Source organism: Phycodurus eques, chromosome 6, assembly GCF_024500275.1.
Source record: "Phycodurus eques isolate BA_2022a chromosome 6, UOR_Pequ_1.1, whole genome shotgun sequence".
In the NCBI taxonomy this organism is placed as follows: Eukaryota; Metazoa; Chordata; class Actinopteri; order Syngnathiformes; family Syngnathidae; genus Phycodurus; species Phycodurus eques.
Genome location: NC_084530.1, coordinates 10,439,168 through 10,465,304, shown reverse-complemented (window position 1 = coordinate 10,465,304; position 26,137 = coordinate 10,439,168). Strand labels below are relative to the sequence as shown.

At 43.1% G+C, this 26,137-nt stretch overlaps 1 protein-coding gene across 5 annotated transcripts in view; it reads right to left on the bottom strand.

Annotated features, from left to right (window-relative positions):
• The window catches only part of LOC133403683 (adhesion G protein-coupled receptor L1-like), a 34,130-nt gene extending 12,251 nt beyond the window's left edge, over positions 1-21,879 (bottom strand). For 4 of the 5 annotated variants that reach the window (XR_009768723.1, XM_061678811.1, XM_061678812.1 and 1 more), the window contains exons 1-13: positions 21,783-21,879; positions 21,088-21,681; positions 9,062-9,181; positions 7,348-7,561; positions 6,832-6,941; positions 5,774-5,788; positions 3,613-3,820; positions 2,036-2,300; positions 1,602-1,941; positions 1,231-1,524; positions 577-680; positions 278-463; positions 128-166 (exon numbers count right to left, since the gene is read on the bottom strand). Coding sequence is in view for 4 of the 5 variants with exons in the window: in XM_061678811.1 (XP_061534795.1) it covers positions 128-166; positions 278-463; positions 577-680; positions 1,231-1,524; positions 1,602-1,941; positions 2,036-2,300; positions 3,613-3,820; positions 5,774-5,788; positions 6,832-6,941; positions 7,348-7,561; positions 9,062-9,181; positions 21,088-21,106 (1,914 nt within the window). In the remaining variant the exon portion in view is untranslated. Of the gene's footprint in view, positions 1-127; positions 167-277; positions 464-576; positions 681-1,230; positions 1,525-1,601; positions 1,942-2,035; positions 2,329-2,401; positions 2,775-3,612; positions 3,821-5,773; positions 5,789-6,831; positions 6,942-7,347; positions 7,562-9,061; positions 9,182-21,087; positions 21,682-21,782 lie in introns of those variants that run through there. The other variant, XM_061678813.1, reaches the window with a different exon arrangement.
• Between the last annotated feature and the right edge of the window lie 4,258 nt (positions 21,880-26,137).

Below are 26,137 nucleotides of genomic sequence, written 5' to 3'. Positions count from 1 at the left end.
ATCTTACATCCCTCCATCTGGCCATCCATTATCCCATCCTCCCTCATTCCCCACCCACCATTCCCCCTTACATCCATCCATCTTACAGTACATCCAACCATTGTATCGCCATCCATCCATTACATACCTGCACATAAGCCCTGCATGTGCGTTCCCTTTTCTGCAGCTACAAAGACAGCAAACAACATATGTGTTACAAATATCAGCACTGACATTTGGTTCCTCTTTTCTGGATAAGGTCAAGTACACATCAGCATGAAACTGAGGAGCAATTCACCTTGTTGTAATTGCGTGCCGCAGACTCTTTATTGGCTGGTCTCAAGGCTTGAAGCTGGGAGTCCAAGATGTCCAGTAGCTGTTCAATTAATTTTACAGACATGCTGACATCACCAGCATAGATCCGCCCCCGGGTCAGGTTGACCAGCTCCCCAGCTATGTTTGCTGCATTCTCTCCACTTTTAATCTGGAGGGAGGTAGGCGTGTACAGAATCACTTTTTATTTTTACGTTAAAAAAAGAAGTTGCTTGGTAACTGGATTTGTACCATTTGCACAAGGTATGGACTTATGTAACTGACCTTTTGTGCAATCTGGCTAACCCAGGGAGAGGTACAGTTAGAGAGGTCAGGACCTCTGGAGCTCCAGCTCACTGGTGATGTTATGCACTCGTAGGACGCAATACCTGTAGAACAAGACAGCCACAAACACTCAAGAAGGGCAAGTCATAGGACAGAATAATTAGTCCGTGAAAGGCAGAAATGCTGTTTCATTGCATTGGTTTACAGGTCTGCAAATTCGATGCAACTAGGCCACTTCACTTACGATAGGAAATTATTCCCCAATTTAACTTCACTCCAAAATCTAGCCATAAAACAGGATTAGGAGGCACACCATGTGCAACAGACAAAATGTCCTCCTTTCCTCTGAGGCAGAGCAGGACTGAGGAAGACAGCTGCACTTCGAGAGGAAGGGCTGACGGACCGTGACCATAAAAAGTATAACTACTGTTTCTTCTCTGTTATGTGAAAGGGAGTTCAAAGAGAGGGCATGTGACTATATTTCAAAGGGAAACAAGATACAGACACGCACGCACACGCGCGCGCGCACACACACACACACACACAGACACACACACATACACACATACACTCACGTACACGACCATGCACACAATAAAACCCTGACATGATCAAACAAACACGCATATACACAGGTCTGTCTGTCTGTCTTACCCAATGAGCCTTTGGGGCAGGGTCTCTCCACTGTCTCCCCTTTCAGAGTGGGGGGCCACTGTACTCCTCGGGCCACCCTTCCTTCACATCCACCCAATTGACCAGGTCCCCCCGGGACCAAAGGGACACGCAAAGGGGGGCGCGGCGTTAGGGGGACCATAGCTGTTATCGGCCTTTGGTCAAAGGGTCCTCGGTTGATGACGCCCACTGGGTGGGAGGCTGATGGCCGCACGGGGCTCAGTGCAACTGTGGCTGTGTAAGAGCGGACGGTCGTCATCAGAGAAGAAAGGGGACCTGGAGGGAAAGAAAACTTTGCTTTAGGTGTGTACAATCCTCAAAGTGACATCAATCCAGGTTCTGAATCAACAGACCTTTAGTTGGCGGTGGCGGCGTGAACTGAAGCGGGTATCTCAGAACGTAATAGTTATTCCACACATATAACTGGTTGTCTCTAGGGTTGTAGTCTATGGAAGAGATGTACTGGTAGGGATTGGGGAACGGTATCTGAATGGGCAGCTCTTGCCCGCGGCTAGTGTCATAGGCATACACCACCATATCATTGCCCACACGGCCGTCCGCCTGCCCCTCGTCGTCCTGGAAGACTGAGCGCACCGCGTAGAGCACGCCACAGGCCATGAAGGCATTGCTCGCCCCACGTTTGTCAAAGCCCGTGGCCCACGTGCCCTCGAAGCGCAAGGTGTACGGGTTCACCTGAGGAACGAGGAAGAGGTGGAAAGATGAGAGACAATTCTTTAATGTTGCTGGAGCTTGTCCTTCACCATTTTTGCCTTGGAATTTGTGTTACCTGGCTGACCACAATCCGTCCATTATTGGCTTCAGTGGAGTAAATCACCCAGAGGCCATTCTCATCCACTGCCAGGTCGATGTCTGACTTCCCTCCCCAGCGGTAAGGCGACGTGTCATGGTAGTTGGCATTGACCACCACCGCCTCTCCGCTTTTAATGCGTGTCCGCAGGTCGTATTTGACCAGGTTCCGTGTTCGTTCCTTGTTATAAAACGCGGCGCCATCATATACCACAAAACCTGTACCATCTACACGACTTGGCAGCCTGGGATAATGGAGAAAATACACATTATCTGTTTTTTTTTTCTATAACAATGTTGCAATAGAAAAGTAGAGTAGCAATCTCCATCCATCCATTTTCTGTACCGTTTATCCTCACTACGGTCCCAGGCATGCTGGAGCCTATTTTCGCTATCTTTGGGCGAGAGGCGGGGTACAAATCGGCACGCCCCCCATGTCTTGGTGTGATGTCAGTGGCAGAAGTGGATAACAAATGCATTGCACAGTCAGTATGGAAAAGGGAGTGTGCTGGAGACTATAAAGTGGCAATATTTAATGATATTTTATATAATGTCGCTGTTGGGTGGAATTCTCTCTGCAGGCAATGTTTTTAAACACCCTACTATGGAATAAGTGCCAGTGTTCACCTAGTTAGACACAACTATACAACACACATTTTCACCCACTAAAACACATTCTGTACTCTGATGCCCTTGTGTTGCACAGTGGTAAGCACAGGTAGCAAAAGTAAAACTCAGTTAAAGCGCACGTGTCTCAACAAACGCGGCACAACTTAAAAATGATCACACATATAAGCCAGGTCAAGGAGCACTGGTTGTTGAAGTTTCACTACGGATAGCGACGATCCAAGAGACAGAGGCTGAGTAAGAGGTGGTCGAGGAGGAAGTATAAGACAAAGAACAATGATGTATTTCAAATGAAATATGGGCAATTTTCATAGAACATGTTTTTGTCACAGTTTGACAATGAGGCAAGCGGGAATGCAAACTCCAACCTAAGTAAATTCACTGTGTCCGCCATAGTCAGAAGATTCAGAGATGTGAACGGGTAATTGCTTTTTTCCTTGCCTACATGTTTACAGTATGACTCTATTGAGCTGTACACACAAAGTACTATACATCGAAATAGATACATTTTCCATTATACTCGTAGGCCTAGTTCTTTTTTATGTTTTTATTTTCTTTAAAAGTGTTAAACAGGATTTTGTTTTGCCTTGCAAAATGCATTGCTATTGGAAACAATAAAGGTTATTTGTACAGCTTTATGATCTGATCATTGTGTTTTTCCTTTTTCTGTAATGTGTCTATTCAGTGTGTTTTTTTCATTTTGATTGACTCTGGATATGTTTTGACGCAATAGTTTGGTTTCGCAGGAAGAGTCAGGGATTTTGTGAATGTAGTTTCAATTTTTGGATTTGAATTTTGGGTATTGAGAACATGGGTGGAGGTTTCAAGAAATGTGTTTTAGCAATCAAGAACAACTGTAAAAACCAGACCTGCAGATGTTTTACACCGTGTTAAGCAAAATTGGCACTTGGATTCCCTAGACACACTCACTTATAGGTAGTAGTGACACGGTTCTGACGGTAGTCGTCCCAGGAAGCATATTCGTACAGCACTTCTGTCCTGTACGGCGTCCATGGCATGACGTATAGTCTGTCACCAGCCTGCAGAGGGTCTTTACACCACGCCCCTGACTGATGTTCTGCCTCCAGCTGAGAGGAAGGTGGCTGGATGCTGAGCAGTGATCCGGGACAGACGAAAACTGGGAGATGGGAGTTGTCAGAGAGAAGGATGTGAGAGGGAGGACAGAGGATATGGATGGATGATGGTGAGTGAGCAAGAGAGAGAGAGAGAGAGAGAGAGAGGGGGAGAGAGAGGGAGAGGAAAGATTGTGGGTGGAAATGGATCAACGCATGAAAATTGCATTGAGACAGATGCAGTTGATGCAATGAGATTAAAGAAAGACAAAGAAGAGGAGACACAGAGGGCTTTAAAACACCTGCGCTGATCTCAAAAGGCAAGCAAGAGACGAGACGTAAAAGTGAGTGTATGTCTGTGTTTTTGTGTGTATGTGTGTGTATGTTTCTGTGGTGAGTAATATAACGGGACACTGCAATGAAAGGTGTGTGAGTATGTTATAGGTGTGTGAGCGTGTCGGTTAGTGCAGTGTGAGGTAGAATCAGGGGCGCAGAGGGCGGGGCTACATTTTGCCTTGAAGTGAATGAGAGGGCAGGTTAGTTTACATCGAGCACAAAGATTGGTCCACCCACATGTCAAAAAAATAAATATATGGACACATGTTTACTGTACAATCACACGCTGGCATGCAAGAAGGCATGCATACACCCAAACATACAAACGCGCACACACAAACAGTACACACACGCACATATATTAGCAGTGCTTGGTAAGCACACATCCAGACATCACGCACATTTGGTCTTATTTTTCCTATGATGGTAAATAAGGGGCTCTGCCTATAGGAGAAGAAAAGGCAAAATAAGCATAAAGAAGAAGGAAGGAAGGAAGTAGGGAAGGAAGGAAGGAAATAAGGAAGGAAGGAAGGAAGGAAATATGGAAGGAAGGAAGGAAAGATGGAAGGAAGGAAGGAAGGAAGGAAAGAACGAACGAAGGGAGGAAGGAATGAAGGGAAGAAAGAAAGAAAGAAAGAAAGAACGAAAGAATGAAGGAAGGAGTAAGGAAGGAAGGAAGGAAGGAAGGAAGGAAGGAAGGAAGGAAGGAAGGATGGAAGGAAGGAATCAACAAATGAAGGAAGGACTGAAATGAGGAAGGAAGGAAGAAAGAAAGAAAGAAAGAAAGAAAGAAAGAAAGAAAGAAAGAAAGAAAGAAAGAAAGAAAGAAAGAAAGAAAGAAAGGAAGGAAGGAAGAAAGAAGGAGATAAGGAAGGAAGGAAGGCATGAAGAAAGAAAGAAAGAAAGAAAGAAAGAAAGAAAGAAAGAAAGAAAGAAAGAAAGAAAGAAAGAAAGAAAGAAAGAAAGAATGAAGGAAGGAGATAAGGAAGGAAGGAAGGATGGAAGGAAGGAATCAACAAATGAAGGAAGGACCGAAATGAGGAAGGAAGAAAGAAAGAAAGAAAGAAAGAAAGAAAGAAAGAAAGGAAGAAAGAAGGAAGGAAGGAGATAAGGAAGGAAGGCATGAAGAAAGAAAGAAAGAAAGAAAGAAAGAAAGAAAGAAAGAAAGAAGGAAAGAAAGAAAGAAAGAAAGAAAGAAAGAAAGAAAGAAAGAAAGAGAAAGAAGTGTTGAGCTGTTGATTTTATGGGCTGTATTTTTGTGACCGGCGTAAATCGGGCCGAATTGGCAAACACGCTCAGCGAACCTTGCGCTTGCACGAAGATCAGGATACGCCGGAAAAGCCGTCTACGAAAATACAGCCCGACGTGTGCAATGAGATCGACCAGGACGGAAAGAGCAAAAAGAGTAGAAGTAGAGAGAAAAAGGAACGAGTATGTGCAGAACCTGCATCGAATTGGATAAAAGCACAGATTTCCATACAACGAGGGATGGAGGGAAAAATGGGGTAAAAGGAACAGAGAAGAAAATGAAAAAAAGGGGGCAACATCCAGCATGACCACAAACAACGTCCTAGGGTAGGAGGAAAAGAGAGAGATGGTAAGCGAGAGGAAGAGAAGGAAGAGAGAAATAGCCGCGCGTGGGTGGGTAAGGAGATCAAGATGCTACAATGTATTGTCTTTACCTTTTTGGTCCACTTCTACTCAAGCATTGGGGAAAAAAGAGGGAGAGAAAGAAAGAGAAATCAGAGGGGGAAAGAAAAGAAGAAATGAAAGAAGCAAGAATGCACGCGAGAAAGACAGACAGAGAAGAAAAAAAGAAAGTAAAGAAAGAATTGCACAGATTATGAGTTCCATTCTCACAAACATTATAGTACCCCAAATCAGTCCCCCAGCCCCACATCCCTTCATCACCACTTTTGCACCCTTCACCCTCCTCCTCCCCTTCGCTCAATCCCTTAGTCGAATTCCTGTGGAGAAAAGAGAGCAAGTCCTGGGCTTGGCGTGACTCTGGAAAAGAAAACGCACCCACATGCACACGCGGATGCACATGTGCGCCCCTCCCATGCACACACACGCGCGCGCACACAGGCGACATACAGTGTGCAAATGCCGTTCTCTAGTTTTTTCCTTAGACTTTCTGTTTGTATTTCAGGCACGCACTCACACACTCTCTGAGGAGAGAAAGCATCTCAGGGATTCAAAAGGTTATAAAAATCTGTATAACAAAAACAAAAAAAAGAAAGGTTTTACACCACATGAACAAAAAATATTGGGACACACAACTTAATCAATTCATTCAATCAGTGGTTGTGCTCGTACTCATCGGTTCTTCATCTTACCGAGACGTTTGGGTATTGTTGATTTTCTGTGCTTCCAGTTCTTGAAAAACGTGGCCGGACTGAAAAGATCTCAATCCAAACATTTGTTTGCGCTGAACGGCAACCGATATTGTCAGCCATTTTGGAGAAAATCTTCCCACAAGTGTGGAAGCTCTTTTCACCCCAAAGGGGGACCAAAGACATACTTTCTCACATTTTCACTTTCTATAGGTGTAATAGCCAGGTGTTCCAATACATTTGCCCATATGGTGAATCTTTGTGTGCAATATACAGTATAATCAAATACATGCTCATGTGGTCGTCATGTTACATTGTTCATATGAATAGTGTGTTTGAATATTTTTACAGTACATACACGCTATATACACACTATGGATACATATATGCAGATGCACACTCACTGTAAGGGACACACTCGTACTGGATCTCCAGGTATTTATATGTTCCAGGACAAGGGTCTGGGAAAACGTCCACCCCTGCCACCACCACACACTGCGTCCTGTTGTTGCACCTGCACAACAGATTGATGGATGTAGTAGGAAGAGAAAGAAGGAGGGTGACTAATTTACAGGAAAGGAGAAGCAAAGGGCTGTCCGTTTGTCTCCTCGCCCTGAATATTGATTTGTTCTTCGAGGAAAACACTGCTGAGTACACAGCTAATGGTGCAGCCAGATTTAGCCGGAGTGATTATTGCACTTGCACACACACACACAGACACACAAACACACGACAAAAGCATTTGCTGGGTGTAATGTTTTGTCGAACACAGGTTTGGCCAGGAGTATTTTGCAAACAGCAGATGCTTCCATTGATTTATCTGTATCCATTCATAGCGACAAAAGCGATTTGCATCTTTTATGCAAGACACGAACAAGAGGACCAAGCACACGCACACACACCCACACACACACACACACCTCTGAGCCATTATCTTCAGTGCATCGGGGAGGTAACACTGTGTGTTTTCCATCTGGAACGGCTCTGCGTCACAAATCTTGTCATCGGTGCGTCCATAGTTGGCAGTCTCCACCATCACCACATCACTTCCTGGGCAGCGCAGTTCAATAGGGTAACCCTCGCACGCCAGTTCCCTGCGCAGCAGTCCGAATGGCATGGCGGCCCGGGACATGGCTGACCATGTGAGAATGAAGGGAGTGGAACAGTGAGGGTGGAAAGTGCAAGAAAAAAGAAGAAATACATTTGCATTAACAACGCATGTTCAGTGGCAAAGATCACTGTTGATGGAATCTGTGAAGGACAAATAAGAGTGGTTACAATCTCATTTACATCTTTACATATTTAAAGTGATGTTCTGCTTTTGAATTGTTCTATTTCATAAAATGGAACATTAGACTGTGAGTACTACACCAACAAATTGCAGATAAAGGATTTAAATGTATTTTAGAATGAAATGTGTTGTATTTATCAAAGATGTTTGGACAGAAACCAAAACTTGTAATGGGAGATATTGCATTGTAGAACTGGCATTTTGGGCTTTGATTTCAATATTTTGGCAAACTATGTTTTGTTTTTTTCCCCATGGAAAACGTCCCGCTTTGAATATTTTTTTTGTTTAACCTGTCCTGTTCAGCTGCATGGCCTTGCAGAATGGTGGATCGGTATGCCTTTTGTGTTTGAAAGATGTACTCCCTCTGCTCATTATTCATTCTTTTTTTTATTATTCTGAGAAAATGCAGCCGGACCAGCCGATCACAGGGCACATAATTGACAAAAAAAAAAGTGTATTAAGTTGTGACTCCTGGCTGTTCAGGCGTACGGACCTTCTGCCGGGGAAGGGAGTTTTCAGCCATTCATGGAAACAATGGAAGGCCCCATCTAGCATGAAAATCAAATCGTCAGCATTCTCCCAAGCACTGGGGACTGGCCAGATTCCATCTTGCAACATGGTAATGTACCATCGGTACAGTGACAGTCGTACATTCTTGTCCAAAGTCATCCCACACCTCACCGTTACTTGAATACTCACATATTTAAGAACAAACACTAATTTATAAAAATAGGTACGTGTTTTAAAAACCCTGTACCCGAACAAAGCTCTGAATTTTAATAAAAGCCACACTCACTCAAATCTTAAATAATGCAGAAAACAAAATGCTAAATACCAGGTAGGATTTTCAGTATCTGACCTCATTCGATACAAAAAGGCATATCAAGCCATCTAAACCTGGGTTAGTGGAAACAATCCCATTACCCAAATCTGCTGTTCATATCAAGCAGAGTGGTGTGTACACATGAAAAGGTCGTTGCCGAACAAGGATTGAAGCGAGCACACGACAGCGGTGTGATCAGTATGCTGCCGGTGTGTCGTAACTCTCCATGGTGCTGAATGACTGATGCTTTATTAAGGAGCAGCTCGAGGCAGCTTTAAAACACTCCCTTTGGCCACACTTCAAAGGTGTTCATAGTCTTCTGTTTATGTAGGTCACTGTCTTTCAAAAACTTTGCATAGGTGGCTTTTTCTTGGTTTTGATGAGCTTGGCTGAGGTCGGTCCACCTAAAACCTCAGACACTGGGTCCATTGGTATTTTTTTTTGCACCCAAAAATCTCAGTTTTTTCCCCAGGTGCCAATATCTTGACATGATACTTGCTCAGGGGGTGGTGAGGCTTACCTTGGCTGGAGGGGGTGACATGTGCCAAAGTCAGCACGCACACGCACAAGAACCAAAATGACACAGCCATGCCGGGAAGGAAGAGTTGGGTCGTCACACCACCAGCCGCGTTAGGAGAGCCTGGGGAGGAAGCAGAGGTGGAGGTGAGCCACGCAGAGTGAGGCGCTGCACCCTCTCCTCGTGTGCAAAATAACAACGTGTGCGCTCGCATCTTTGTGTGTGCTGGATGGATGTTGAATGACACGCAGTCGCAGCGGTTATGGGGCACACGTGAAATGCAGCAGATGGGAGGAGGGCAGAATAACAGACCGACAGAGAGCAGAACGCAGGAGAAACTGAGATAACAATTGAGCAATCGAGCAGCAAAGTCTCTCAATCTGCTGTTACCATGGTGACAGCCCAGTGCAGTCTGGCGAAGGAGGGAGCGATGGCTGGAGAGTGAAAGAGAGCAAAGAGACATGCCGGGTTTGTGTACGTCTGCATTTTTTGAGGGTAAATGTGTTTGAATGTGTGTTATAAGTCCATAGTTAGCCCAGGAGCAACAGTGGCCACTGACCCACTAAACAATTGTAATCCTTCTATCCACAAGCAGCTCGTTGAAATCACAAACAAACGCGCAGACACACACGCACACGCACACGCACACACATACACATACACACGCACATTAGGCCACTTTTCAGTAATCCTAAATAAATGATGCAGTAGAGACGATCTCCCCCACCGCCCAAAACAGAGTGGCGGGCTACACGACTGAATGGAGCTGAACGTTGGTGAATGTGCGATGCGCTGCAGACTGCAGTGGACTGTTTACAGCGTACAAAACACACGTGATGTATGCACACTGGAGCATGAGAAACAACAGTAAGATGGCCGCTCAATATAAACTGGCAACAAGGTCTGGAATGGAAGGAGGATTGAGGCTAAACTGCATCATGCAGCCTGCTGCTATCATAAACTGTGTGTGTGTGTGTGTGTGTGTGCGCGTGCGTGCGTGTGTTTATGGCAATCCTTGAAAACGGCCGTCGAAGGATTACAGGTTAGTTCTGCTTTGAGCTGAACTGGGTTCAGGAGAAGGTCATATTTGGGCTGATATGATGGCTAATATTACAATGTGGTAAACAATAATCAAAACCATATACTGTATGTATGTTTGTGGAATGAAAGTACACGGGCTAATATTGCACTCACATTGTGTGTGCTCACTTGTGACTTGTGCTTCCCTGCAACCTCTTTTTTGATAATGACGGGAGACAGATTTAGGTCATTCCTGAACAAATGTCCAACATCCATTCACAGACTAGAGCAGTGTGTACCTAACACACACACACACACACACACACATAAACACACACAGTATTTCCAACCTTGAGGGAATATTAGATAGATTACATCCGATTTCCAAGTTCAACCATGCCTCAGTAAATCCAAATAAACAGCATGTATTCACTTGAAATGATACTGATTTACATGATGAGCATGTTCTTAGTCCATATCATGTGATAATACGCATGCATGTCCCCACATTATAAGAAAAACATGATACAACCAAAGAAAAATAGAAAGTGAGGTACTTTCCTTTCCACTGAAGTCCACTGAACTAACTGCAATAAAGGCCTTAGGACCACAGTGACACACACATACGCACCCCCACACAGTAATAACAGTAGATAAAAAGACTCCCTCGAATGAGACCATCTCCAGTGTTATCACACGCGCACATACTGGACGCACACTAAGAATTTGAGTGCACATAAATGTCTCATCTCAGCCAGAAAGCCTTATGGCAGCATGTTCTTTTGCTTGCATTCCCCATTTCGCTCTCTCTCTCTCTCTCTCTCTCTCTCTCTCACACGCTCTCTCACACTCACACACACATGCTTACACACCCACACCCACACAGACATCCTTAAGTGTTGGTGCAGAGTAAGTAGAGCAAGGACACTGATGGGCCTTGACAAAGCCACACACCCAGTGCCCCTGTTCACAGCACCGCGCTCCCTGCCTGGAACCAGGATGCAGCCCCGGGCCACCGGCCGGCCTACTTGAAGGAGCAGCAATCAAAATGAAAGTGTATGTGAGTAGGCCTGGAGTGAAATAATCACACACGGACAGGAATGCATAGCGTAGGTGTTCATACCCAAACGCACTGTGGCATTTTGCTTACACTGCTGTAAAACCTCTCAAATGTTGGTAAAATAGGTCAAAATCCCCCCACCTCCTTTCCCCATCTTCAGAGTTCATTCGATCACTAATATGCAAAGTTTTATATCAAGTGGATCAATCACCATCGAATTAAAATTTGTTGTTTGCAAATTACAAGAATTTGTATTAGGTTGATCCTCTGTTTAAGGTGATGATCCTCTTCGCAAGTACTTTGTGGGATGTGTCACAAAGAAGAGACACACTGTAATTCGTCAGCAGCACAAGTGTGGAGTCAAGTCACAAGACTTGGACTCGAGTCATGAATTTGATGAGTTTCGACTCGACATTACAATATGTTAAAAGACTTGCAACTCGACTTGGAAAGCTATGACTCGTGACTTCACTTGGACTTGAACCCGTTGACTTAAAAAGACAAAAGCTACTTTGACCAAAGCACAGAAAAAAACAATACTCTGTCGCTTTCTCTATCTGGCACAAGGTTGACCACTTTATCCACCGTGCAGCCGTCTGAAATTTAGATTCAATACAATTATATTCACACAGTGAAATCCTCAGATATCCCATTTTAATTCCATGTTTTTGTAGGATCTTATTATAATTTATTGCATCTAGATTGGATGACTGTTTACCTCCTGTTAGCACTAACGATCATAGGTCGTAGCTTTTCACTCATTCATTTAACACAGAACAAATGTATAAGGGCGGCACGGTGAGCGACTGACTTTAAATTGCCCGTATGTGTGAATGTGAGTGCGAATGTTTTTTTTTTTTTTTATATGTGCCCCGCGATTGGCTGTCGACCAGTTCAGGATGTACACCGTCTCTCGCCCGAAGATGGCTGGGATAGGCTTCAGCACGCCCGCCACCCTAGTGAGGATAAACGGAACAGAAAATGGATGGATGGAAATGTATAAGCCTCTGAGGAGGTCTGCGTATTTGAGGTGCTATTTTTAGTATTTTACACGGTCTAGAAAACATACGTAATTAGCTAAACTAAAACGGTACTCGGTAGAGCACAGAACTCTGCTGAGGCTGAATAAACATGTCTATCTGGCATGTTCACATTGAAAAGTATGCTGTGCAATGCCATGCTGCTGGCGAGAGGGGCCCTGTTGCTACATTTCCATCTGCTGGATATTACTTGTTACTGTCGCACTTGGCCCCAATGCAAGTAGAATGCAACAGCAAAAAGTAGAAACCTATTGTATGTGATATTTTAGTGCAGGGACTCACCAAAACATAGCGAATAAACCAACAAACGGTGATCAACACGTCCTCCCGCCTTTTTCCACCGCAGCTCCACCTACCACTTTGTCCTCATGCAAGTGCACTGTAACAGCGGCCATAACGTCCTGGATGTGCTAACCATCAAACAGCTACCACAAGTTGCACTTGGCAGATAGAGTAAAAACAGAACCTGCTCTACTCAATACAAGTGATACGTCAAAGCCAATAAAGTCAGACTACTGGAATTGAGTACAAAATGATGTAAATCACACAGGTACAAAGATTCACTTTATAATAAAACCAACCATAAAATCAACAGAGAGTAACTGCCTCCTCATTTGGCTGCGGAGTGCAGCATGCCTGAGGGTAATTTACTATAAAGCACAAAGTGACAAAACAGTCGCGCCGGGCTGCTAATGGACAAGTGAATGCGTGAGTGTGTGAAGGGGAGTCAAAGAATGCGGGAGGGACCCAAACATCACGAGTCTGACAACAGACAAAAACACTTTCATGTGGCATGAAATGCTCCATCCATAATATTTAGGGATTAGAAGTGGATTTTAAATCACTCCACTGTGTCCTGTGTGTGTGATGTCGTGAAGTCTACTTGCGGACATTTGACCTCCCACAGGGCTGAGGCCTGCACGCTGCAGTCCGACCACTTACGGGGCTTTAGAGCCTGTGTGTCTGTCTGGTCGATGCGTTTCTCCGATCATTAGTTGTTTTTTTTCAGGCAGGAAACAAAAGTGACGCTCAGGACCAGGTCGGGAGCATTAGGACCAACATTGCACGTAATGTACGCCGCTCTTGACACCATCGACGTTTGTTGCTGGATGCAATCGGGACCCCAATTTGCACACACACAAAAAGAGAGCAAATTGCTTGCAGATATATTTATATCTTTTTATGACCTTAGCTGGGAGCCGGCACATTATGTTATGTGCCAGAAGGGCAAACAGAATAGATATGTGCTATCATCTTCTAACATCTTTTGTACACATTTTTAGCAAACATTCGCTGCTCCACGTAACATAATCATGCAATAATTTCCCCATTAAATATTGCTAAGCATTCTTGGGTCACTTGAAAAGCCACACTCTAAATAATAGGTATTTTGACTTTGAGCAAAGATTTCTTTTATACTAAATTTGAAAATTGTAAAATTCAAACGTCACATCCCCTGAAATGTTTTCTGCTGGTTGTGAATCCCTATTCATGGGAACAGTTTGGCTGTCTGCAAGTATTTGACCACCTAAAGCCTTTATTTTCTGCGCCATGCTTCACAAGATGTGGTTTGGAAAAAATTCTTCTGCTGTACGGTGCAACATTGTAATAGACTTGGGTTTTTTTTTCATGTCAAGAAATCTGCAGGGAAATGCTGAAAGAAGAAGAAGAAAAAAAGGTGTTATAGCTTCCTCTGGAAAAAAACAAGATTGATTTTCACATAGAATGTGCAAAATTCTGAAGGAAAATAAGATCTTGTAAAAATAATCAGCTTTTTCTTTGCAGTTTGCATTTTTATGCTGGAATAGTCACGAGAGCGCATGATACGCTGCTATGCAACAACATTACTCCGCATGATGGGCTGCAAATAAAAAAACAAACCCCAGACAAAAACTGTCCCTATAACAGTATGACATAGCTGACATATTGGCCATTACCCAGCTGTGTACTTCAACACTATCATTTTATTTATTTCACTCCTTAAAATTGCTCTCTAATTAATTGCAGTGGAACCTTCAGCATTTCTCAGTTCCGTGAAGCTGGACGACTTTTAAGTAGCTTCAGATTTTCGGGACATTCGGTGACCGACAATTCGGTTTATGTGACATCAGGTTACAGTACTGTCCGGTTATGCGGTGTGGCGGCAGAGGCAGGTGGGCCACATGAAAAGGAGGAAAACACAAAGCATGGGTGCGAGGGAATTACACAAAGGTTTGTTTGAAAAAAGAAATCAAAACATCCAAAGGAAACAAAAGAAACGCGTTGAACGAGAAAACGAGAAGCACAAGAAAGACAAAGAGCCAGGGAGAAGAGCCACCACGAAAGACAACAATCAGACAAAGACTGAACACACTTTGACACACACCAAGGGATACAGCCAAACGAGACGGAACTAAACAATTGAGAACAATCGCTACGACTGACCCTTTCATACCTGTTGTACCTGTCAACAAAAACAAAAAATGCCACACCCGGCGTTCTTATTGGAAAATAACATTTTGAATCCCCACCTATAATATTTTATTGAACTACAACAAACAGGCACAATTGTCAAGGAATAAGCAGATTGCCTGCCCCCTGCAGCTGTATTTCTTAGTTGGTGGAAAATACAAAGAGAGAACAAAGGCAAGAAAAAAGGAAAGACTGTGGATTTGAGAGGCTGCTGGCAAGGATAGCCCCATTCATTGGACGCATGACCTCAAACTTAGGTTTTTAGATCAGATGTGAAGAAGAAGAAGAAGGAGTAGCCGTCGAAGATGAAATAGTAGAAGCTAGGCTAACTGGTAGCGTCATTGTGGTTGCAAACTCTTCTCCTTGTCATTTTTATTGAAGTGAATGACTTAGGAGACACGTTCTGCAGTACAAACACTCAACGCAACAAGTTGCTCCTCTATTTGAGTCCTTCCTAATTCCTATAGCCAATAATCAGTTTCACATCGCAATCCCGGAAGCCATGGCTCAGCTTAACTTTGTGTTGACCACACGCATAAGGATTTGCCATCGTAAGTGTTGAACAAGTTTAACAACAAGGATTGTTGGCCAGATCAAGGAGGAAAAAAAAAACACTCTTCACAATACCTCACACCACAAGATAATAGCTCAGGATAATCTTTTGGAGAGATCCAATATTTAGCCTTTGCAGAATTTGATCAGAAGACGGGACTCCAACTAAACTACAGTAGCAGCCTAATGATGAACCATAATAGCAACAGTCGGATGCACGCTTTGTGAAAAGGATGGAGTGTGAAACTGATGTAGCTTTTCTGTTTACCTGAAGAATAACGTATCGTCTCAAGGCACCGAGAAAGTTGATTAAATGTTGATAAGGTTCCTCACATATTCATCAAGCTTGTAATCCTACCCCCGGCACGCAGCCGCTGAGATAACAGAACACTGCGTCCCTGTGACTCATGGAGCTTTCTCAGCATCTGAAAATCTCCAGGATTTACAATGTTGCGCCTGAGTTTCTCCGTTTTTTATTTGAACTCTGTACATAAAGCACAGTAGCGGAAATTAGTAAGCGTCATATTAGAAGACGCAGTGTTGAGCATGGTGTTAACTAAAATCATTCTGCTTCCAGTTTTCCCTCTTTATGTTTCCATGATCATTTTAGATTTTTTGGTTGAATTATTTTAATTTAAGTATTTGTCACTACTCCACAACAACACAACTTTCAAACTCACAATGGGCCTGCACAGTATTAATACACCATTTAAAAAAGAACAAAAAAGATTGCATTTTTGAATTGAATTGGATTTAAAATAAAAGCACTGGGAAATATTGTGTTGGACCACAACCTTTCTGTAAAATGGATGAGTTTGTATCGGACACCGAAGCAAGCCAAATATCACAGGGTTAGTTAATTATTCATTTTCCATTTTCCAACATGGGACACATAACATTTTGTGAAGAAGGAACAATTTAACGACCACCACATGCTGAGATTTAAATCAAACTTTCTGTGTATTGTATGTATCAATAATTGTTTTTACATCAGTGTAAGCTGTACAGTGATACACCTCAAAATGTCGCAGTATCAAACCTTGGACAAAGAACAGAATGGAAGAGCAAAATGTCAGTGCAATAAAAAAAGTGTCCCTGCAACCTCTCAAATGGTTGTTGAAGCCAAGGTATGACAGAGCACATCTGAGCAAAACAGGTCCAATATAGCTCTTGTTAGCGGGCAGGTGGAATAGGCCGCAGCTAGAAAATATAAAGATGGAGTGTCTGCAGTGAAGAAGAAAAAAAATAAAGTGTCATGAAAAAGACCACTGACTAAAGATCACCATCCATATCATATAAAGATATAGTCTGTAATCTGTGGCTGACCTGATTTTGCTGGTCCAAAATGCAGAATTCAAATGCCATCTACTCCCTTTATGTCGTTAAGGGGGGATTTATTAATTGGAATGTTTTTCATTTCAAGAGTTGAATGAATAGACACAAGATGAGCGTTTCAGCCTTGGAACCACCTCATCTCTATTTATCATGCCATAAATCTTGCTCACAGCGCTCCTAATTAACACTGTCGTTCATAAACATCATTACAAGCTTGCCGGTGTCATGATTAACTCAAGGAGCAAGAATGGTCTGTGAATGATGCACTCCTCCCTTTGAGAACATTTGATTATACAGATTCACCAGAGCATTCAAAGGACACTATATGAGCTGTTGACAATGAAAGAGCCAGTACCAGACCGGTGGCGGTGGGAGCACATATTCAAAGGTTGCACTCTTGTCAGACATGCTTCACCTTGACAGTCAGGCTTCACCTTGTCGCTGGACAAGGTGACGTTTGACTACACGATAAGCACAAATGATGGCAAAAGGCCAGCATTACCTCTTCACCAGTTTGATGTTCTCAGGCCTTCTCGTCACTCCATTACAAACCACTTATTGGTCTTTGGGAACACTTTCATCGGGACAGGGAAGGCCTTCTCTGCTGGCCTAAACACTCTCAGAAGCAGTGATCTGCATTTACAACCTAAATTCCAATATTTGTTCCATGAAACTAATCCAATTTATTCCCAACAGTCTGTTCTCTTCATTTTGTTGCATTTCTATGCCTCCAAGTACATATTATAAATGTTAGGTTTGTTTATTTATTTATTTTTTTGTCCATGTGCTGCAATGTCAATCTATTCCGCTCACGGCCTTTAGACCCAGTAATTTGTTTCTTTGACCAATCAGATTTCAAATTTATACTCACAGAGCCAGCGTGCTGGGCCTCGTCTCTACCGACCTGCACGCATGTATACGTTTAATATCTAGCATCTCTGGTGAGTATTATGTATTTTATTTAATTGTTTATGTGTTTGTCATGTTATGTAAATATAGACTCTTCTTGTCTATATTTTTCTGTTTTTTCACTTTTTTGCAATTATTATTCCAAAACATGAGACGAGTAACAAGAAACAGTATACCCCAACATAAGCTGCCAGCATGAGCCATTTACTAGCTGCGATACATGTCCTCACATTTTACTAAACACATGTTGTATCAATTTTACAGTTGACGTTAAAGATATAGTTTGCCCTTTAAAAAAAGAAATACTTTTTGTCATAGATGTGAATACTGTCTGTTTGACCTTCAGTAAAATATTCTTAAAATGATCTTGTGAAAAATCCCCCCTCTCTTGCTGCCTCTAATGCCTCTAATTTAATTGTAATTGTTAGTTCATAACCGAGCAGGGCAGGACAAAAATAGCCAATCAGAGAGTGTAGAAACAGAAGGCGTAACGGAAGCGATGCCGATCATTTGCATATGCCCACCGCTCGCACGGAGGTTTGCGGGGACATACTGCAGCCTCTCACAGAGTAGACTATTATAGTTTCGTGGCCCGATTATTGAACTCCGATTAGCAACAAAAGCTAAAAAGAAGAAATTGGACAGCTCTCTACTTCAAATCAAGGGTAAAGACATACAGTATAACGGTGGTGTGTATCCTCTACACGGACGACTGCATGGCTGAGCTTGGAAGAGCAGCGTAGGTAGAGCTCCATTCATTTTGCAGGTAGTTTGAAAAATCCAAATCCCCCTTTAAGAGTTGTTATACAGTGCATGCGGTCCCTTTGGGTTATCATTGAGCCACATGAGAGTCAAAAGATTAGACACAACTCTCAGTATGATGCAGTTTCTGATGCAGCCACTACTCCTGGATTTGTATCTTTGCAATAGCAGACTTTCATGCACTATTGTAATGGATCATATTAGGTTGTGCAAGTGCTCATACTGTGTTTAAGCTCTCATTTAGATTGACAAATGGATACTGTCACTGTTGTTGTGGTGTTGTTCTATTAGTCGTTTCAAACTGCTCTAATTGCTAGAGGACTCAGAATCATTTTGCACAATTGTCAAAAATAAATAAATAAAATAACAAATTGTACCGGCAGTACCACATATACTATACCTTTATTGCTCAGTGACTGTTTTTCTCAATGTCTTTATGTCTCAAAAGTATTCTCTGTCAATCGACTGTCTGTTGTCGTACTAGAGCGGCTCCAACGACCGGAGACAAATTCCTTGTGTGTTTTTAACATAATCATCAAATAAAGATGATTCGGATTCGGATTCTGATGTTTTTGAAGTGGACTAGAGCAAAATTAAATCCATCCCAAATGCGTTTGCGTGTGTGCTTGGGTTAAAACAAATCAATTCTCTTCCTTTGCGCCTTGGTTGTCGATATATATTAGCCGTACTTGAAAGCAAACCTGATTACGTTGTGTTTTCTCCTCCACATGAACCATGTAGCACACACACACACACACACACACACACACACACAAACACGCACACGCATTCACACACATACTAAATGGTGACAAGAAAGTTAAAAAGAAAATCATGATTTTTGGGTAAGTTATAGCAAACTATAGGCACACTAATAGATATATTCTTAAATTAAGACTTCCTTGAGAAAGTCCATCAAAACTGAGCATTATTATCTTTGCAAACAGAATATTTGATGCAGTGCTTGTATTGCATCTAATTAGATTGTGCAAGTGGTCATGATGTTGTGGCCAGCTGGTGAATATACGACGCTATACTCCATTACCTTCACATGCACACAGTGAAGGTTACACATGCAGCTAAAATTCAGGCTGACACAAGAGCAGAGCCCCTCTCCCTCAGGTCCCTCTCTCCTCCATCCTTTCATCCTTTACCCGTCTGCCTCCCTCCATCCACTGCCATGCAGGCTTGCCTACCCTCCTCTACTGACCCCCACCTCTCTGAAATGGACGATGAACTGTCATTCATGCTAAACGCTCTCCCACTCGATGCTAATCTTTTTCTTGTGTGTGTTAAAATGTGCAGTAAATTGGGAAAACCAGTCCTCACAGATCGAAGTGTGCACATGCAAAGAGGTGGGCGGAAGCTGCTGAGAAGCTGCATGTGGGATCGTCATCACGGTGTACCCCTTTTGGTGGGACGCTCTGAGACCTCTCTATCTGGCAGGGCCCTGAGAAAGCTAATCACGTGCACATGAATATTTCAAACCGTACCTTACACTCGAACACTCACTGCCAAGCAGAGGTGGGTAGTAACGCGTTACATTTAGTCAAGTAACGTTTTCCATAAAGAGTACTTGTCAGAGTACTTTAAATGCACCATACTTTTTACTTTTACTTGAGTATTTATGTGAAGAAGGATCGCTACTTGTACTCCGTTAAAATGATCGGCATTCCGTTCGCTACTTTTATTCATTTTTGCGTGTGCCCGTCTATTTTTAGACTCCATCTTCGACTTCCGCATAGGGCACCCGTTACGCCAATCAAAGGGCATCACGAATGTCATTTGACTCCAATTCACCAATCAGATGACACAAGGCGGTCACATGACCGCGCACGCAGCCTTCGCGAGCCAATCAAAATGACTCATTTTGGGGGGAAAACAGCGACACGACTGTGTTTATTTTACAGACTCCAAAAAACAACAGCTTTATCATGCAGCTCTTAAATTGTGACTGCTCAAACTTGGATTTCTCAGCCCACTTATAACTTGAGAAAACACCTTGCGGTAAGTTGCAGCTGTTTCTATTGTTGTTTTGGCAGTGGATATGGCAAAATTAGCACTATCCCTTTGGTGTCGCACACGCGCACACAATCAATAAGTCTGGTCAGCAAACAGCTTCTTCATCAAGTCATTTAAGTGAATAAAGCAAATCATGTTTCTGTAGGGCCCAATGAATGTGTGGCTGGTTTTTGGGCAGTTAAACATTGAAATGGTGGCAGGTGTGTGTCGACTCCCATATATTATTTTTTTTTTTATTTTACGTGACGTTCGTGCTCTGATTTAAAGCCAGGCATCACATCCGTGATGCTCACTCATATAATGGCTTGGCTTGCTGAAAAAACGGAGGTTGTGTATGGAGTCCATTCCTGGTACAATCTTACACTTATCCAATATTCATCATTTTTGGACTGTTTGTTGTACAATTGTGGCAATAAAGGCAATTAAAACAGATTAAAGTGATCGGGGTTCTCTAGGCGACAATGTCTGTGGGGAACTCAGAATTGATGTACTAACCTCTTTTTTTTTTGCATTTATTGATATTGAAGTGTTTGGCGTAGTATTGTTAATGCTTTTTTTCAGTGGCTGTCAGGGAGCCCTGCATCATAAAATCATCAATTAGTGCATGAGTGCTGCCCTGGTCAAGGGTATAAAATGCATATACGTTTGAGAGTATACCACACTATTGACAAGCCCTACGAGCAATAATGTATTCTATTATTTTTTTTTAATGAATTGGAGGAGATAAACCACCATTGCATTGATCACCGTATACGTGCATGTGCACATGCTGAGAAAAAGAAAGATGGAGAGAGAGAGAGAGAGAGAGAGAGAGAGAGAGAGAGAGAGGGAGAGAGAGAAAGGGGCGGGGTGCATCCTCGCTTAGGTCCATTTCTTACCGTCAATCCTCCTCCTCATCCTCCTCCTCCTCCTCGCTCACTGCGTCTCCATCCTCCCGTTTGTCTGCTTCCCCCACTTCGCTGCCAGTTGCATGAAAACCAGTGAAATCTTCTCTATGCAGTGGTGATGGCGGGTGACACAGCGGACAGTGAAGCAGTCATTTGGCGTCCGACAACAACTGGGCGCCCCGGCACGCCTCCTCCTCCCTCCTCCCTCCTCCCTCTTCTCTCCTCCCTCCTCCAGTTATGAGGGCTCTCTGCCGGACCGCCGTCCACTCGATGACGTCCCCGCTGCACTGTGCGTCACGTTGGTACCTTCATTCCCACGGCATTCATGCCCATGCACGGTCGCCACGGGCTGTCGGCCTTGTTGTATCAGGTTTGCGGCAAGAAAAGACAAACGCGAGCCGCAGAGCCCGTGTGGACCTCCGTCGTTGTCTCCACTTCACCGAGTCATGACCGCGTATCTTCCGCCGACATTGTTCCGAGACATCCTTCTTTGCATTTAGCGCCAAACAGCGTCGACGTGAAAATGCATCCTCTCGATGAATTGTGCTCAGGCGCAACAGCAAGGGCGGATGCCCTATCACTTCACTGTTTCAAAAAAAAAAAAACGGAAAAAAAAAACAATACGTACGTTAAATTCCAAGCCGTTGATATTCACTAATATAAAAAATGCAAATAAAAACACATACACAGCTGGAGTCAGAGGCTATGGTTTCCCGCTCCTGGCATCGCCTCTGTTTTCCGAGTGCGCGCTCTCGCTTCATCCGCTGGTCCGCTTGTTGCGCGTTCTGTGCTCGGGAGCGCGCAACGCCTGCCTGCCTGCCTGCCTGCCTGCGTGCGTGCGTGCGTGCGTGCGAGCGTGCGAGTGAGTGAGTGGATGCTTCGACTATGTTCTATAAGGTCTGTCTGACTGAGCAACAACAAGCTGCTGGGAGGGCAAGACATCGTCATGAAAAGCAGAACGTGGGGTTTATGTGTGTGTGTGTGTGTTGTTCAGAGGTAATAAAACATGCAATATATGTTGTATTTCATCACTAAATGAACATTTCAGCTACCTACAGCTCAACAGAATGCCACACACTCGCGCAATTGTTGTTAGGCAGAATTCGTAGGGCTCAATAACAACACCGGATCCAATTTAGATTTACACTGCATGGTTCAAGTGGCACAATTCACATTTTGTTTGCTCTCAAATTCGGATAAGCGCGTGGAAGTGGATATCTTTAGCTCGGAATCAGGCTTTTTCCCAACGGTAATCCAAATCAAAAAGTGTGTTTCAATAAATTTCTGGGGAGGGGCTGCTCGGGAATCCGCACCACTTATCCCACACACACCCAGGGGGACGCCATTTAGGGGCGTCGCACGGGGCGCCATTAAAGCCAGCTGAGCTACTGTGTGGGAGGGGTACTTCAAGGCTTAAACTATAAAAGAAGTGATTGTATTATTATTCCATTAGGCAGCACGGTGACTGAGCGGTTCACACATCCACCTCACTGGTCTGCGGTTCGGGTTCCAATGTGAGCACCAGTCTTCCTGTGTGGAGTTCGCAGGTTCTCCTCATGCTTGCGTGCTTTTTCTCCGGGGACTCTGGTTTCTTCCCACATTCCAAAAACATGCATATTAGGTACATTGAAGACTCTAAATTGTCTTTAGTTGTCAACGTGAGTGTGAATAGTTGTTTGTCTATATGTGCCCTGCAATTGGCTGGCAACCAGCACATCATGAGGATAAGCGGTATAGAAGATGCATGGATGGATATTGGCTATCTCAGTGGTGCTTATATAGGGTTGGGCATCGAGAATTGAGAACCGATTGGAACAGGGACTAACTTTCCGGTTCTCCCGGAATCGTTCGAATTAAAAAATTTAGGTTCCCAGTTTCCATGCCTACAGTCCGCTGACCCCGAAGAAGAAAGTGGCGAAAACCAACAAAGAAGAACGTGCACGAAGACGTGCTTGTGCACAACAGCGGCGGCAAACAAAAGTGTGTATTAACTTTGTTCAAATTAATGACCAGTCGCCTCAGTGCAGCACTTCCAATAATATTTTATTGTGCAAAGGAGGCTTTCACGATGTGTAGAAGTCTGACGTGCTCCCTCCGGCTACGAGCCTCAGCCTACACCACACGGAACCGCAGTGAAGTCAAATTGGATGAGTGAAACAATAAAATATCTTTATGCCAACACTGAGGAAGCTAAAATGTTAAACGGGGGGTCTTCAGACCAACGTAATAGCTGATCACAGAATTTAAAAAAAAAAAAAAAAAAAGCTTAACATTGAGCTAAGACTTCACCAAAGGTCAAACTATTAACTTTGCATCACAATGAATTGGGACAAAATTCACATAAACGTTGTCTCACAGTATCACAAACACGAACCTTGTGACTCATCAGTGGCTAGGAAAGGAATCCATGTTTTCTGAGCATTTGGTTCCACGCATTACTCTTTTTCTTGCCGTCTAGGTTTACTTTCATTTTCAAAATTCACCGGTGTCAAATAACTATTTTAACAATGCTATATTTAACTTTGAGCTGAAACAATAATGAATATTAAGACAATTGGGTTCGTTCCACACACATTGCCTTTTAGTTCATAGGTTTGATATTGATACTGGTTGTAAAGAACGCCGAGTCAAATGTTCATTTTAGTTTATGCTGTTGGCTGCAAAGAAAATGGATGTTCATAATTTGGACACCCTTTATTTAAACCATGCAAACCTTTTTTTTGGTCCCAGCCCCCTAAAAGAATTGGAATCAAGAATCGAAATGAATTGGAATCAAGAATCGTTTGGAACCGGAATCGAAATGTGAAAAACCGGAATCGGGACCAGGAATTTGTCCAATTTCACTTTGTTCATTTCTTTTGTTCGGACATATTTATTAATTACATATATATTTTTGTTCATGTCTATGCCGGTGACGTCCAGTGACAGGCAAAACAATGAAATGCTCTACCATTATAGCCACCTGTTACCATTGATGCTACAGAAAAAGTCACGGCTTCTTGTGATTATATAGCTTTGTGTTCAATTAAACAGGCTCAGAGTCCACACTAAGTAAGTCGATTTGTGAGGGATTAAGACGAGATCGTCATTATTTCAATATTCATACTTCTTGTGGTATTTTTCTTATGTTAAATGGCTGCCTTGGCTCAATAAATCTTTGGAAACACTGCATTAGATTTGTGTCTGTCATTAGATCGTAAAGGAAAAAAACTGCCAATGTCCAGTGGACTAATGTGAAGGTTAGCCTCACAGCCGATTGTAACATTTCATTTCAAGTAGAAGTTGAAGTTGTTCACGTGCAATTTGGGCATCCGTGCATGTGGGTGCTTTTATGTGTTCTGTCAGATATGTATCACTTGAAAGGTACATGGGATTCATTCAGAATTGGACACTTGGACCTGCAGTGGAAATCCAGCCTCAAATACATCTTGACATGCCCCCCACACCAACGATGCAATCATGAGGATGAGTGTGTGCCCTTGGACAGAGATTGCCTGCAGGGTAAACAAACAGGAAGTCAGCCAGGAACAAAGTGGAAACTAAATACTCAAATGCACCAGTGTAAAATTCCTACCAAAATGGTCAAACATTGCCTTAAGTATTAATAAATGTTTTATGAAGATTATACTTTTAGGCTAAACCTTGTTTCTTGTTTGAAATCCAAACAAATCAGAGGTTGGCTATGGTGGTGTTCAATATGCGCAAAAAGAAACGATTCCATCCATAGCTCTAAATGTATACACTTTTTTTGTATTTATTTATTAGATTTGAACTATAGATTGGACAGAAAGAAAAACAGCAACATCAAATGGAGCTGATGGGGCACTGCCCTTGTGCCCCACAGGCGGTCACCATTAATAAGGTCCTACATATTTATATCCAATTTTAACTGCTGCCCAAGTGCTATCTTGATTAGATCTGGATTGAACTTGACTTGAGATTCATGTAAAAAGTTATATATATATATTTTTTTATTTGTCTATTTACTATCGCGTGTGTGTCCTCACCAGGAATCACGGTGAGTTGGAGCAGTGGCAGTCCTGGACCGAATGGCGCTGTGTGCGACACCCCGAGATTGAGCCTTCAATTAACCTAGAATGCATGTTTTTTGAACATGTGAGGAAGATGGACTGTGCTGAGAAAACCCAAGCAAGCACAGGTGGAACATGCCAAGGAGATACAGAAACCTCAACAGGACCTCAACAGTGAGGCGCGTCTGCTAACCGCTAGTTCACTGGGCTGCCCTATATTTAAATCAATAACAAAAACAATAAACGGCCCCCCTCCGATGGCAACATGACCCCCTTGAGGTTGGTAAGAGGTGAGCGGGATAGTGTTTGCACTCATCAAAGGTGTAAAAGCAACAATCGCAGATGGTTTGAAGTATGCAAATGAGGCCACTTCACCATGTCACTCTTGTCTTTGCACACGTATTTTATTCATTGAGTTTCCTGCAATCACTACGATAACGCACAGGCGCACATTAATGGCAGCGTCGCAATCCTTTGACGTGAGACGAAGGGGAAAAGCCTTTGAGAGCTTAGAGATCAGGAAATGTTGCAAGGCAATTTGAAGATCCTGCCTGATCCCATAAAAGCACCACCACCATCATCATCATCAGTGTGGAAACATAAGGTCCTTAGCATGAAGGAAAATGTGTCACAGTCAAAAGATATCACTAATTATGCGTGAGTCATAGACAAGCGACTCAGAGTAACTCTGATTGCCTCTTGTGCAGCTGAAAAACAGGAGCCAGTCTTCATCGGATAAACATATTGTACAAGCACAACATTCACTGACAAAATTATCCTCATGGCACTGAATAATTCATAGGCGTCTCAGATCTCAGACTAAACATGACATGTTTTAATTGCATGCTACAAATGGCTCACGTTATGCTTCAACATGATTCTTGTAACCACTTCCCCATTTACGCCAATGCGACTCGGCTCACAATCAACATAGCAGCGCAACTGAAATTAGCATTGGTTCGTGTTAATACCGTTTGCTTTACTTTAATTGGTGGATAGCAAATCAATGC